This window comes from Melanostigma gelatinosum (genome assembly GCF_949748355.1).
Source record: "Melanostigma gelatinosum genome assembly, chromosome: 4".
Classification (NCBI taxonomy): domain Eukaryota; kingdom Metazoa; phylum Chordata; class Actinopteri; order Perciformes; family Zoarcidae; genus Melanostigma; species Melanostigma gelatinosum.
In genome coordinates, this window is record NC_136637.1 from 26,515,804 (window position 1) to 26,531,698 (window position 15,895).

Here is a 15,895-nt window from a genome sequence, read left to right on the forward strand (position 1 = left end):
TCGGGTTTGATGAATCTTTACTTCGCGTATTCGCGATTGTGTATTGTTAATATGTGAAGAAGACAAAAACATTTTATCCTGTCCAACTCGAACATAAAGGAAGATTTTGGTAAGTATGCTTCTGTACTTTCTTGCTGCAAGTTAAAGGAGAACATTGATACCACTATATGCGCCGCGGTAAATATAAGAAACAGCCATTAGCCAGTTAGCCTAGCTTAGTATAAAGACTTGAAACGGGGTGAAACAGCTCGTCTGGCTCAAACCCCAAGAGCGCTGGGATTTGAAGCAAATTTTACATGTTGGTCAAACAGTGGAATTACAACTTAAGTGTCCATCACATGATGCTGTTGGTTCACAAAGATCTTTTACCATTGACTTACATTGGGAAAGAGACTTTTGTTGCTCAGTGGATAGCCCTTCTTTAAATCATCAGGTCGTAAAAGTTGTAAAAATGCACTAATAGCCAAATCCAGAGTTATTTCCCTTCCTTCGTTTACGTGAACGAGAGCAAAGAAATCAGTTGTCAGTAAACCAGTGGACTCCAGAAACGTGCTGGTCCTGTCCAAGAAATACACATAATCCCCTGTAAAAAAACACTGTTGAATATGTTGTTCTTTAAATGAAACATATATTATGTAAAGTAGTGAGCTTTAGAAGTGCTGGGCTGCTTTTGTTTCCTTTGGACGGAGCCAAGTTAGCTGTTTCCCTTTTGTTTTGTTTTGTGCTAACCTAAGCTAAGCTAACTGCCTGCTGGCTCCAGAAAACAAGATGGAGACTTCAAAGAGAGGCTTACAGCGATGGGACAGGATGGGACATACAGTACATAAAAACATGCACAGTACAAGCATCCAGTTAACTTTTTCTGGATTCTGGAGTCCGTGCGCTTGTCGTCCACACAGTCACAAACTGTGGGCGGATCTACATGGACGTGGCAGATGCAACAACCATGAATTGGAATAAAATGTCGAACGATCCCTTTAAAGTTTTTACATTTTCAAAGTGAGACGAAAACTGTGCTGGTGGATCGACGAAAAGAGAACGAAAAGTGAGAGAATTAGTGAGAGAAGATGCAGAGGTTTTCAAGTGGGGCTGTCCAGCGGCAATTCCCTCCTTTTTAAAAGAGTCCCTCTTTCAATTATGAGTACCACCCTGAGGCCACGCTTGTCCTGGGCTGGAGGTGTGTTTGAGGAGTACGTGCTCAAAGAGGGTGACAGTCACTTCACACTCTTCAGCTTGTTAACTGCCCCCCAGAGACTTGCTGTGCCGCTAGCCCCTTTTTAAACCTTCCCATCATAAAACAAAACACTTATGAGAACGAGTCCAGTCACCTCTTTCTCCTAACTTCCAGCTCCAGTCCTCCCCCAACCATTCCTGTCTACCTGCCAGTATGTTCTGGTCTTCTGGTGCCCGCTGGGCTCCACATCAAAGCCGCTTTCAGCATAGATCTATGTGGGACCTTCGTAAAAATCACAGTCTTTCACCCTCAATTAAACCACGCTGCCGTGTCTGTTGACTTCCTCTGGTTTCATCCTCCCGTCTCTGTCCTTGGAAGTCTGTTCTGCATAGGACAGTTTTCGGTGAAAGACAGAGAGGGACAGAGATGATTGTGAACGTGTTCTTCGTTAAGTGATGAACTTGTTTCCCCATCTTCAACAAGCACAAAAACATGGATATAGTTTTGAGGACATCTGAGTGTTTGCAGGCTTGGCTCAGTATTTCATTTGTTCTTCTCTCTCTTTCAGCACTGTAACAATATTTGTTGAAAGATTTATGCAAGGCATTTGGATAACAGTTGCCTTTGCTTCATGACTGACAAAAGTGTGAAACACTGATGGAGCTGCATCATCTGGGCCACTTGGGAACTCTTGGTAACTAATCAGTTAGACACGCTTGTTGTTCTGAAGAAGTGACACGTTTCAAGTTAAAAATCAACCTGCTACATCCTGCTTCACTTTTCTTGTTGATTGAGGAAGATTGTTTTGTTGCACATGCTTGCAAGTCAAATGATCCTTCCAGCTAATAGTCCCAGCAGACTCCATATGTCAATTGTAAACTCCCCAACAGCCCTTACCATTTATTTTTCCAGTATGACATTGATTTGCCAACTTTTTTCATTCAGGTCACAGAAGTTAAACTAGAATTCATGCTACTTTTCTGATCACATTACAGTCAGGAAGAGAGACACAGACATTTTGTAATTGTATCTTGACTGAAGTTAAAAGTATTCCAACTACTTTAGAAACCAGTAAGGACATGGTAGACCCTCTTCTCAGCACACTACAGCGCCTTGCTTTATGTTAAAATAACATGAATGTCATTTTAATTTAAGTTCATTTAAGAAAATAAATGAATCACTCTTATTTTATTCTGATAGAGGACGAGGTGTCTCATTCTTTTCTGTTGGAGTGTTGTCTCACACAGTGGTGCCAAACACACATACAAGCAAACAAAACAAAGAGAGAAACAAAAGAGTAAAGGAAGCCTCAGGAAGTTCCAGTTGTCCTTTCTTTGCCGAAAACTCCCCGTAATTAAAATCATACAATCATTCGATGTAACTTCTCAAAAAATCAGAGTGCCCCCCGAGGTCAAGAACAAAGCTCGGGCCTCATGTGAGTGTCAGATGTGGCAGCAGATTGCTTTGTGGTGTCTTGGAAGCAAATGTTTGGGCTCTGAGCTCAGTGCCAGAGCAGACACAAGCATAATGTGTTTCTTTGTTAAATGTCATAACGTGCAATCTCTCTCACTGTTATACAGTTTGCATCTTTGATGTTGAGGACGCAATTAAAACTATTTCAACTTTGTGACATATAATGAGGATTGGATTAATGGATTGGTCATGGTGCAAACCACTGCATAACTTCTATTTACATCGATCAGAAACAGGTACAAGAAAACCTTTGGAGAAAAAATGGCTGATGCTTGTGGCTGTGTTCAACTCTGTCACCCAAATATGACATTCCTCTACAATGAAACAGCATTGTCAGTTACTTTTCAAGGGAAAGTATTTTCTCCTGGATTGAATCTCTTTCTGTTGTAGATACGTTTCTAATTATATTCCGCGTAGGGTGGATGTTTGGGTGGACAGGCGGGAAAAACAAACACAATGTTTGTGACCCGTGTGAAACCAATTTTAATTTGCGTCCGTAATTTAAATAACTTAACAAACGTAAACATTTTAATGATGTTTTTACCGAACCTCAAGACGCTTTGTTGTTTTTTTGCTTTCTTTCACTTGACAACGTTAACCACGTGTTTAAACCGACAGTAATCCTGGAAACAATACATTTCACTCTAACCGTAATGGAGAGTGCACTTCAGTTGTACGGTTACGTCATTTTGCAGGAGACAGGGCTGCTCTGTGAGAGGCACAGTAGTAGTTTGAGCTGAATGCTAACACAGCTTAGTTTTTAGCCTGTTTCAATCAATCAATTTCCTGCATTTCTGCATTTTACTGCTGCATTTTATTTCTTACACTGTTTTTTTAATTGTTTTTGAAATCTCCTTTTCTTTTGCCTTGTGTTTTGATGCTTTTAATGGTTTTATGTGAAGCACTTTGAATTACCTTGTTGTTGAAATGTGCTGTACAAATAAACTTGCCTTGCCTGTTAACGTGCTAACATTTGCTAATTAACACTCGACACAAACCACAGCTGTGGCTGCTGGGAATGCCATTCGTTTTGCAGGTATTTGGTCCGAAACCAAAGTATTGGACAAATTAGAAATGTGACATGATGACGGTGGCAGAGGATCGAAATTCATCCTCAGGGGAACATGAGTGTCTGAACCAAATATCCGGGCGAGCTGTCTAATAATTGTTGTCACGTTTCACTCAAAGCTACAAATGTGATCTCAGAGGAGAAGTCAGGCGATCAACATCGTCGTTAGGACTCATCCTCTGGGGACCATGAAGTTTCACCTTCAATCAATCACAACAGTTGAAGAGATATTTCAGTCTGGACTTGTGTGGGTGTGCCCTGAGCTGAGAACACCACTCTGTGAGCCAGGCACCCAAGGAGGATGTTCTCAAGTGGAGGAACCTAATCTTTCCCAGCAGGAATCCAAGCGGCTCTGTAAGTGTATGAATAGAGATAATATCTCAATAATGAGGCCTGTTTTGTACCATCAAAGTCTTCAAAAGGGTCTGAAACCCGACCTCCCTCCTAGCACTGACAATCCCTCAGTAATAGCTCCCTATTATTAATTGTTTCGCCTGCCTGCTAAGTCTTTGTCTCTCTTTTTCTCCCTCTTGCTCTTGCAGTTGTGTTTTTGCTCACCCATGACCTCGTACTTTTAAGAGTGCTGACATTCTGCCAGTTTGTAACTCAGTGGTAGGGAGGTGTTTGTTTTTTTTAAACAAAACTGTTTCCAGACAACAATCTACTTTCTCTTCATTGTAGATGCTAAACTGGAAGTTGCACTCGCATTCGGAAATTATCTCACACGTATTATTCGTTGGCAGTGAATCCTCATAGTTTCAGCTGTTATGCAATTCCTCCTTTCAGCGTCCAACACTGCCTGTGTTGTTGCGTCAGAGCCGACTCACAGGTGTGCTTGGTATCTTTGAGCTGTCTGCTGTGGTTGGCTGACAAACATCCGGACGTGGTTGAAGGAACTGACCGGACCACCGCAACTCAGCCCCGTTTAGGACGCGGGCCCTTTGCATGTCCTGCTCTGTGACCATTGTCTGTTGTCGGCGGCATTATGATAAGTGGGTCGTCTATCTGATGCTGTGAAGAGTTCTGAGAGATCCAGCCTCCCAGTTCTCCCAGCAAGCAGAGATCCAACCGTCTGATAGTGTTTGATGAGAAGAAGAAAAAAAGACTCTTCAGGGGTGACTCAGCATCTGCGCGTTGCTGATCTGATGTATCAGAAGCCAATTACAGAGGACACACGGACAGGAACGGGAACGGGACGATGAAAAAAGCACTTTAAAAAATCTTTGCTGACTCAGCATTTCTTCACTCTCCCGTCTGAACGCTGAGGTTGAGGTTGAGGTTGAGGTTGCCATAGCGTCATTGAAGTTTGAAGTATAGGCCTACATAATTCTTCCAAATTATTCTATTAACGTGCACTTGCAAGCAGTAGCATGACACGTCTTAAGACATTTTAACTGACTCTCTAATTGAATCCGTCTTCAAATGCAGTAAGAGCTCTGTGAGCCACAGCAGTCCGGTAAAGGCCCGTGCAGAAGCCACGTCTCCCTGTAATGGACAGTAATGTAATGGACATAAAGTGTGTGATGTGATGAGTAATATTTCATAATAATGTTTGAGTCAGTGCTGCGGAAATTTACAGAAGGCTGTAAAAAAAGTGCAGCTTGGGCCCAAAAGTGTGTTTGTTAAAAAGAAGAAAAAAAAGTTTCAATACATTTTTCAAATTCAGCTCTGAATATGGCCTCTCGGATGTCTCATGTGGAGTCTCTCACGTGGGTAGTTCCTTAAGAAGCAGTTTTAGTTTACACAGGTCACTAATTCCATGTAAGTGGTGCACACACACACACACACACACACACACACACACACACACACACACACACACACACAAGAGACTCAGACTCACACACAAACACATGCCAAAGGCTGTTACCAACACAAGCATCTCACACAGAAGTATCTCCATCAAAAAACAGCCCTCTCTCCATCTGTTAAACAAATAGGGAGCCCCTACAAAGGTGTGCAAAAGAGTCCACATGATCAAAGTGTGTGAGAATGGCAGCCTTGTCCTGGCCTGGCCATTATCAGGCCCCATGAATGCCTGTCTTCTCCTCTTTTGTCGGTCGAGGCATTGACAGTCACTCACCCGGCAATGACTGTCACACCAGCGCAAAGAGCCAGCCGCCGACAGGGGCCAACCACATCAAACGAGGCTGTCAAGGGGCCCTGCTCGTGAACCGTGGCAACAAACACCTCCTGATCCTCACCTACAGCTCTGCAGCAGACACCCACCGCTGTGCTCTCAGCCACAGCCACTGCCTCCACTGAGAAAAGATGTACTGCATGGACCCCCCCCCCCTCTTCTCTCGCTCTCTCTCTCCCTCTCTCTCACTGTCAAGTAGTGCTTGTGTTAACCTCCAGCCTGCCGAGACACAAAGGGCCGCTAAAGTGTTTAAGAATGCTTTATGGATGCATGACAGGGGGAGGCCGACACTGCTGGGGGGTCAGAAAGTGTACAGGATGTGAATGAGATACATTCAGTTTTGCTTTCAACTTGGAGATGAGTCACGCTTGATTTAAACTCTGTGACGTTCGAACTTCAAAAGTCCAAAAGAAGAAGAAGACAATCATTTAAAATTGGCTTTAATAATAATGCCGTGTTTTACTGGCAGTTTCTGTGCTTGCAAAGAAAAATGTGAATTTCCCATAACTTTATCATTCATGTTGAAGGTCACAGGGGACCGTGTTGTACAATACAGACGTAGCAATTTTGGGCAAACGGTCCTCTCAGTCAGAGCCAGTCACTACTGGAACAATCTTCCTGTTGAATTAAGAGAGAGCACAAATGACCAAACCTTTAAACATAAACATCAGAGATGGCTTAAAGCAAACTAAACCTGCAGTCACAACTAATCTCACCACATCACCTCTGGCACACAATTGTTTTTACATACCTGCAACTTTTGTAATGCATTTATGTATCATATTGTGTTGTACTGCAGAACTTGTTGAAGCTTTGTAATAAAACATCAGGTAAGTCATTTGTAATAACCTGCCCAGGGACGACAGATAAAAAGTAGTGCTCTAGCGAACGCTGGCACATTTACATACAGGTAGAAGCTGATGTATTTATGAATGTGCACTGTCTCTGGTAAGTAAATAAATAGATACAAATAAAATACACCACTTTGTCTGCTGCATATTCAATATTTACGTCTCCTCAAGAAAACGTATTTTGTGTGCTGGGCTCTTAATTTAAACTTGTTTCCTTGTTTAACCAGTACACAGGATTATGATCATAACTTTGCTGTTCGAGACTAAACTATATATTGTACCAATGATGGTAAAGTTGCATAAACCAAAACAGCTCAGAGAATCCTATATTTAAATGAGGGTGTAAAATAACACGTATGTGAATACAAATGTTGCTTGTATCATTGCAGGACACTGGTTTTCACCTTGGTCTCCTGTTTGACCTCCTACTTTGATTGACTTTGATGAGACTGCCACCTGTAGGCCAAACAATAATTCACTGTCCGTACTCTGATGTTTATGGCAGTTCATGTTAGTCAAAAAAAAGACAGCGAAGAAAATAGAAAGAAATAATTAGCAAAAAACAAGTGCAGTTCTGCCTGTTGAATATAGAAAGAGAGAGAAAATACATGAATATGGGTGATAACTAAAACTCTTTCTAATTTCTGCTAGCCCTTTAAATACATCTAATTATGTCCTGGTTTATTGATTTTCTAAAATGTATTTGAAACAACAAAAGTATTGATTTAGTATAATATTTTGTATTATTTTGTATCCATGTAATTGTAACAGATGGAAAGTTTGTTTAAACTGAGCCTTATATCTAAAAAGCATGTTAGCGTGTAACGTTAGATTAATATTCAACTGATAATTTGTAATGTTTCATGGCCCACACCTGATAATCGAACATGGCTTCAACAAAAGTACGTCAACGGGAAATCATGACGATAATCAAACACCTTTACAAAAACTCCGGCTGACCTGATAACATTACACCTCAATTAACATTCAAATAAATGATTAGCCATCATTACATCAAAATTCCTGTCAAGATACAGAGCAATTTAAAAACGTATCGCTGCTCGATTTATCTGTGATCCTCTAGCCATGCCTTAACCTACGATCATCGCTCCTCGCGACTAGCTTGGTCTAATTTAAGATGGCTGCCTAGAGCTCAGGAGTAACGCGGTTGTTACATGTCAACATGTCACTCCTCAGAGTATGTGCCTTTGCAAAATGTTTGAGTCGTCGCAGTTTATTTGAGAAATGTCCTGTTCGCGTGTCTCTAGCGGACCGCTGTGAGCTGTGCGTGTCGATAAGAGACGGCGGGGTCAGACGAATATCAGGTGAGCCGAAGGAGTCTCCTGTGTGCAGTGACAAGTATGATGGACAAGTTTGCCCAGTGGTCCGAGGACTATTGTGATGTAACGTTATATATGAATGTAATTGTATGTTTATGCAAAAATAATGCAAAATGACCTTAGAAGTAATTGTTTATTGGCAGAAAGCAGAACGCCCTATCACTCTTATAATATGTAGTTGTTGCAACTGTCTTGCAACATGTATTTATTATTAACTCTAATGGTATGTGTTTTTATTTTCAGAGACACCCCTGCTGCTTCAAAGGAGAAATGTTTCATTTGTGATCCCAAAGAGAGACGATACTAAGAAACGTGTACTGGAGCAGTCTCAGTTGTTAGACGGTATGATGTTGTAGACGGCAGGTTGTCATGCTGACACATCTCAAACCCCCAATAGTAACTTAAATGATCAATATTTGCAATTTAATGCTGAATATTTGTAGATCTTCTCTGAATGCTTCCAGCCCAAACTGCATCTGTGTCCTATTTCGTCCAGGACTCCTGTATGCTAGAGTACTTGGTAGTTCTTTCTGTCTATCACTAAACAGGCGGGTCAATCATTTTGTTGACTCACATTAGATTTGCCTTTTGTGTTTTTCTCTCTTAGTGCTTGAGGCCAGGATCCAGCAACTCCAATCTGACATCGTTTTAGATGTCCACCATGCAAAGGTGCATTTTGTTAAAGCCGTTTTATCTGGTAAGGGTCCCAAAGGGGCACCTCAGGAGAAAAGTGACATTCCTAAATCCGGAAAGACTCTTAAAGCTGCTTCTAAATCTCAGCCCAGCCGCTGGATGGAAAAATTAACTCGGGAGAAGAAAAACAAACTCACAAAGCAGCAGCACCTTCAACAGAAAATACAGAAGAATGTAAAGGAGAAACCTGCCGCCAAATCTAAAGGAAGCAAAAGCAGCTCCACGCTCCCCGGTACTTCACACAAAACTATATCTAAAACCACGCCCTTGATTAAGAACAGTCGTCGCATGAAATTGTCTGATGAGATTCGTGCTGCAGTTCCCGCTGCAGCAGCAGCGGGGACAGCCGCTATGGTACATAAAGAATCTAAAAAGAAACAGAAGGGCTCTAAAAATCCGGTTCCCGGTAAAGAGGGCCGGAAGCAGACTGTCACTGACGCCCAGAGCAGCGCCGAGGAGCAGGCCAAGGTGGAGGAGCTGGAGAGGAGGCTCAGTCAACAGGTAAGCCAGTGGACGTCGGCGAATAGCTTGCAGCACCTACAGGACGACGGTGAGGCCACTGCATGCGGGGACATCCAGCTGAGCATCCGCTCCTACCTGGAGGCGTGTGTGTTCGCCGGGGCCGTTGAGAGGGCGCACCGGTTCCTGCTCAGCCAGCACAGAGTTATGAGTCGGCGTAAACACCTGAACACGGATGTCTACAACATCATGATGAGGGTGTTGGCCAAGAAGGTGAGTTCAGCGACCAAGACACCATGTTTTAAAAACGGATTGAAACTAGCATTTGTTTAGCTCCCCCTCTTCTCTGCTGTCTGCTGGGTTTATTTTTGTGTGGTGGTTAACCAATTAAAACACTCAGATTTATTAACAGCCTAGTAAATCTTGCGTTGTCACTGTTTATAAGTCATGATGGTACACGTGTACTTACTTGTGAATACTTCTCAGGTTCTCTAGTAGTTGCCATTCTTTCTGTTGTATTTTATAAGTTAACAACATTATGAATTCTCATCTTTTGTCAGTAACTTGAGTTTAATTTTCAGATGTTTCATTGGTAATGAAGAGTATGTGGAAGCAAAGACAAGTGGTCCTCCCATGCATCTCTCTCTCTGTTTGTAGGGCACGTTAAATCAAATTGGCCGCATGTTTATCCTGTTAGAAGAGGCTGGTCTGAAGCCAAATCTGGGATCCTACTGTACTGCTCTGGAGTGTATGGGCCGCAATCCCAACTGCTCCCCAAAGGTCATCACAAGGTATACAAACACACACACACACACACACACACACACACACACACACACACACACACACACACACACACACACACACACACACACACACACACACACACACACACACACACACACCACCTATGAACAAGACTCATGATGTGCTGTGTTTGTAATAACGCACATTTACCATGGGACAGAGATTTTTTGAGTTTTAGAGGAGAGCAGTTGTAATACAGAGGCTCACCAGCAGGGGTCAGGCTGTGCTCATAGATTGCACTTTTGCACATCCTTTCTTGAGTTCTTGCCTATACTATTCATTTATGATTGAAGACATGATTGTCACTGTTTAAGACCATTTTAATCTAATAATAATAGCGTCAGAGAAGAAGCAATGTGTAGCAAATAATGATGGTCAAAGCTTCCCTCTTCCGTTGTAAACAACACAAGTCGTCTTTGTGTATCAATCGTAAATTCAGACACGCTTTATTTTGAGTGCCACACACAGTACCAGTGTTCTGTGTCTCCTCTGTGTTGAGCTGACAGGATCAAATGTTCATAACACTTTGAACCTCATTTGCGGTTCCTTTCCCTCGTCTCTGATATTGTTTCCATGGCAACCCAGCATCACAGGCTTTGTTTCTTAAATCATTTGTCGATTTTTGAGGTTTTCGAAAACAAATTATTGGAGCTTTTCCCAAGGCCACCTCGACTTGTTTTGGTTGTGGCAGCATGCTGACGCACAGTGTTAATGAGGTCGTCTTAGGCTGATTAAATAGTTAAAAGACAGCAGGACGCTGCCGTCATGCATTGAGGTGAACTTAACTTTTCATCGAGGACAGCCAGCAGCCCAGTTGTGTCTCAGCGGTAACTAGGTCATCCTGACAAATCCCCGTTAAGTATTATTAATCAAGTTTTTATGTCACTGACCCACAGTCTGATTAATGACATGACCTATAGCACATACAGTATCCACCGACTGGGCACAGCTTCAGCAGAACTCTACATGTGTCACAGTGTGTGTGAGCCTGTTTGATGGCAGCCAATACAAGCAGCTGGCCGGCTGCCCAGGCAGTAGAAGAGCTCGTAGGGGCCTAACCTGAAGTTATTATAGCAGAACAAATACTGTATAGACCCTGTTGAACAATGCCCTTTCATGCCCTCTTTAAAAAGCCATGACCCAGTTCAGGAGTATTCTTCTCAGTCTACATTTCAAGAAAACGTCATGATATGTGGAGAAGGCTATCTTCCTCCAAAAGCTTTTAACTCTCCTATCGATCTAAGCATCACCCTCAAAAATCCATTATTGGTTTGGTCCTGATATTTATTATTAACTGTACATTGTTGGTCCGTTGTGATCAATATCAGGGCTTGTAGGGTAAACTCAGGTATCGTGGAATTTGACTGTGTTCTACGGTTAGTTACCACTTGAAGACAACTTCCTCTTGGTAGTTTTATCTTTTGAGTTTACAAGTTCTGCCTGAATGCATTATACGTTTTGGTCCTTTCGATATAAGACCCCTTCATTCACAGAGGGAGTGCAGGTTCAGCCAAGAGTTGCAACAGGTCCGTCAATTTCTGGAAAAGTTAAGGTCAGGAATTTTGCGTAATTTCAAAATGAAAATTGTACTTTTTTTAATTCGTGAATTTATTTGGGGGAAGGGGGTGGGGCAAGCTGTGCAACCCAAAGTTTGCACACAGCCCACATTGTCTGCTCGGATTGCTAGCTTGCTAACTCACCACCAACTCCCGTTAAGTCCATCTTGAATTTCTCCCTGAATTTTTGCAACTCTAGTTCAGCCTTCAGTCTGAGTCTGAATAACTGAAGTGCAGCTTCTGGCACTGCTAATCACATTGTGCAAAAGAACCCACTCCCACAGCAGGAGTTTGCAGTGAAATTATGAAACATTATCACTCTTATGTAGGCCTGTCGCAATCCTGTCACACAGTGGTGCTGCTGTGTTTTGCTTTGCAACTAGACCTAAATCCATGTAGTTCATTTCAATGGCTGCTCGTCAAATAGTTTGCCAAAACGATGTTGGACTCAGGACACATCACCCTATGCAGCGTGGGCCAATAGCGGGCCAGTGGGGTTGTGGGTAGGTGTCTGGTTGGTCCCATCGATCACTGTAAGCCGATGCTCGTATGACATCGCTGTTCTGCTGCGGAGCACCTCCTGCTCAGTCTCTGGTTGAGCAGTCCTCACCATCATCATTTCTCTCCGTGACTCAGTGTGTTTGTAGTCTGCCTGTTCTTTCCTTTACTGTGTTTTCTACCTATTTATTATGGCCCGACTGCTGTGCTCTCCTAATATCACTCTCTTCTCTGAAGTCTCCCCTGCAGCATCCTCGCTCTCAATGTACCAATCTGTTCCCCTCTCCTCTGTCTCTCTGTCTCTCTCTCTCGCACTCACTCACTCACTCACTCTGACTCACACACCCTTATCCCTCTAAGTTTTTCCCTTTTGTAAGTGCTGTGTCCTCTGGAGCTCTTTGCCCCCGAGGGTGCAGCAGAGCAGCCACCAGGCTGATTATGCCCTATCTTTCAACCTCTCTGCCGTCTTTGTTCCTCTGGACCACAGTGCCGGCACCCAGACTAATCCTCTCTTTGTTGGAGGCTCTCTCATTTACTCCGACCAAAATTGCACATTGCATCACACGAGAATCCGAGGCATGAGTGCAAATACCTCAGAAATATGACGTACACTTCATAACTTCAAATACTAGACGTCCGACAGAATGTTGTAATACGAGGCTTTGTTAGTTCTATTTCTAAATTTCTGTGCAGAACCCAGCTCACTTCTGGATATAATAAGTCGGTGTAATTTGCTGAGCCAAGGTTTCCTCCAGACGGTAATTAGCGCGCTGTTATTTCTATTTGTCTTTAGGAAAAGCAGTGCAGGGTGAAGCAGAGCTCTCTCATCCTCTGTGGTCGATGACAAATGGGGCTTCCTCGTTTCCGTCTCTCGGCATAGTCGTGTAGTTCTGTTATTTACCTCAAGGGAGCAGTGCAACCAAACATGATCTTCAGGCTCGTTGTTGGGCTTTATACCCTAAAGTGTGCATGAATATAATCATGTTATTACGCCTCATTTAGATTCTGGTGATTGGTTGCACATTGCTATTGTCTTTATGCTGCAGTCCAGTCATGGAGACTGTGCTCTCTCGAGGAGATTATATTCAAATATACATTTCACTGATGTCGTCAGCGCCCGTCTGCCTCTGTCTCCAGCTCATGCTTTGCCTCTGACAGAAAGGCCCCGTCAGTGCAAATATTTCAATTGATATTCTGCAACTGTTGATTAGGGACGGCGAGACATATACAATGATCCGACAGACGAGGGACTTTTTTTAAAAGCTGAATTAATCAGTAGCCCGGCAAAATGATTATCTCACTCCCATTCCCACATCAACAGGCAGGTCAGAAGGTCGTGATCTCTGAACTTGTGATCAGACTCCAAAGTCTGTTCCATCATAACAACCATGATCTCCCACGCAAATGAAAATCTACTGAGTCAACTTTCTGAAGACTGAATCTGAACCAACACACTGAGCAAATAACTTTCTGCAACAGAGTTGTGTGGAGGTTATATTTCGTCATGTGTGTGTGTTTGTGTCTGTGTACGCATGTTTTAAGGAAAACACAAGCAGCTTTTACAAAACAAGCAATGCTATTTTTACATGAATACATTTTGACCCTTTTCAAAGGGAATATATAAAATTTCCAGTAAATCACAAAGCAAAGTATAAAGACAAAGTACACACATGTCACAATAATGTATTAAACTCTTGTACAAAACAGCTGTTGTCTTAAGCACGGCTGTCCTGACCAAAGAGTTTCTTACACGACTAACGCTCCTTTTTTGTCGACCGACTGACGGATCTGTAAAACTGAGTTCCTCCACAATGAATCGCTCAAAAGCACCACTTTAAATCTTTTGTTTATTAGAGATGTGTTCCTAATTTTCAAAGCAATAAGTCACGCAGCATGACCAAGCTTAAAAATGACTGATCGGCGAAAGACATTTTAGTCGATCAGTCAGTGCTTTTGTCTTGTTGTCATTTTGACTTGAGTGTCATCCACTATCTGTGTCTATTTAACCTCTCCTGTTGATGCGTAGACTTTAGTTTTTACTCCGTAATATATTGTATGAAATCAATGTGCATTAGACACTAAACTTTGCTGCCTTCTTGGCCAGATAGCCACTGCATTTTATCTGGTTGAATAAAGCTCTTTCGGTGTTCTGTGTCTTAAAGGTTAACCAGATGATGTCTAGTCTGTATTCCTACTCTAACACTCTCTATTGACTGTACTATTGGCAATTGCTACTCATAGATCGCATATGAGTCTGTGGGGAGTAACTGGACGGCATGATTTTATTCCAAAGAAATTCCAATAGCGGAGATTTAACCGCCAAAAATCTCAAAACCTGGCATGAAATGAATATGCAGCCAGTTGTTCTGATGAGCGTCCCCACAGCTGTAACATGGCTCAAATCTGCTCCAGGGCCAATAACAACCTGCTTCACCAACTGTATGTCCCTGTGTGTGCAGGTGCCTGAGCCAGATGGAGGAGGACGGCCTGTCTGTGGACTACCTGTTCAGCCGCTGTGTGTTCCGGCAGGATGAGAGAGACATGGTGCTGAAGGCCGTGCACATCGTCCAGCCCGACTACTGTCCCGGCCTCAACGCGAGCACAACCGAATGCTCCTCATCGCTGGTCCACGACTTCTACACACAGGTATCGCAAGCTCGCTTTGACACCGTACACTGACACATCATTACTTACAGGCACTGACAGCCTATTTTCTCAATAATAACGCTTGGCTTTGAGTGATGTCTCCTTAAATGAACACATTATTTTCTCCCAAAGTTTGAACAGTTAAGGTTATTTAAAGTTTTTTTTTGTCCATGCTTTTCTCACTGTCTTTAAGTGGGTAGGGGTCTGTTGGAGAACAGGATAACGTATTTCAGAGACCAGGACCCCCGTTGTAAAAGCGATTCAAAATCTCGGTGGGATTATCCTGAATAAATCAAAGTTGAATAAATATAAAAAGAGTTTATCAATATTTAAAAAAAAAAAAATCAAAATCTGTCTGCGGTTTGGTTGCTCATGTTGTCAGACTACTGTCAATCAAATCTGATCAAACCACACACACACAGTCCGTATGAGGAAGATCAGTTGCTTTTAATAAACTCTTAATAAATAATAACATTTTTTTCCTCAAACTTTCATTTCGGTTGTTGCTCATTTAGTCATGAATGATTAATATTGAAGGTTGTTGAATTATGGGTCTTTATTGGTATATACTGTATATATTCAAATATCATCAGGGTAAATTGTAATTAAAACATTTTGAGATTGTGGAATGAATGAATAGCAGAGAAAAGTCAGTGGTCCGGGCTGTAATCCTTGTGGCTCGCCAAAGTTAACTCAAAGTAAAGCGTTCATAAATTCAAGAGTTTTAGTGTCCATCATTATGTTAAAGATAAACACAAACGATTGAATCTCTTCAGTCATCATAACCAGTGCGTCCAGGTGTTGGCTGCTGGTCGCCATGCTTCAACCTTACAGTAGATTCAGTGGATGTAACAGTGACTGCTTTGCTAATCTTTGGATGGCAGATGTTTGTTGTAATCAGCAATTTTGTGTCACTTTAAAAAGATGCGATGTACACGCCATGTACATGTATATTGCATATGAAATGGATATTCAATCAAAAAGCATTATAGAAAGGCTTAAATTTACTCAGGAAGTGCATGGGGGTTTATAAGAGTGTTAATGTACGAGTCTAAATACAGAATAAGTTATTTCTTCAAGGCTGATTCTGTATGTTTTTAGTGTCAAAGCACCAGAGAGCTGGGAAAGCTGGCATGGCTCCAGCGTGACTACGAAAGATTTGATTGTCACCCCTTCACAGCCAGACAGG

The 15,895-nt window shown here is 42.3% G+C and overlaps 1 protein-coding gene across 1 annotated transcript in view; it reads left to right on the plus strand.

Annotated features, from left to right (window-relative positions):
* Nucleotides 1–7,876: 7,876 nt before the first annotated feature.
* Nucleotides 7,877–15,895, plus strand: part of polrmt (polymerase (RNA) mitochondrial (DNA directed)) — a 40,990-nt gene continuing 32,971 nt past the window's right edge. Inside the window, exons 1-5 of the mRNA XM_079267871.1 lie at nt 7,877–8,032; nt 8,291–8,389; nt 8,655–9,472; nt 9,857–9,990; nt 14,520–14,706. Coding sequence (XP_079123997.1) covers nt 7,891–8,032; nt 8,291–8,389; nt 8,655–9,472; nt 9,857–9,990; nt 14,520–14,706 — 1,380 coding nt within the window. The 5' untranslated portion in view covers nt 7,877–7,890. The remainder of the gene's footprint in view (nt 8,033–8,290; nt 8,390–8,654; nt 9,473–9,856; nt 9,991–14,519; nt 14,707–15,895) is intronic.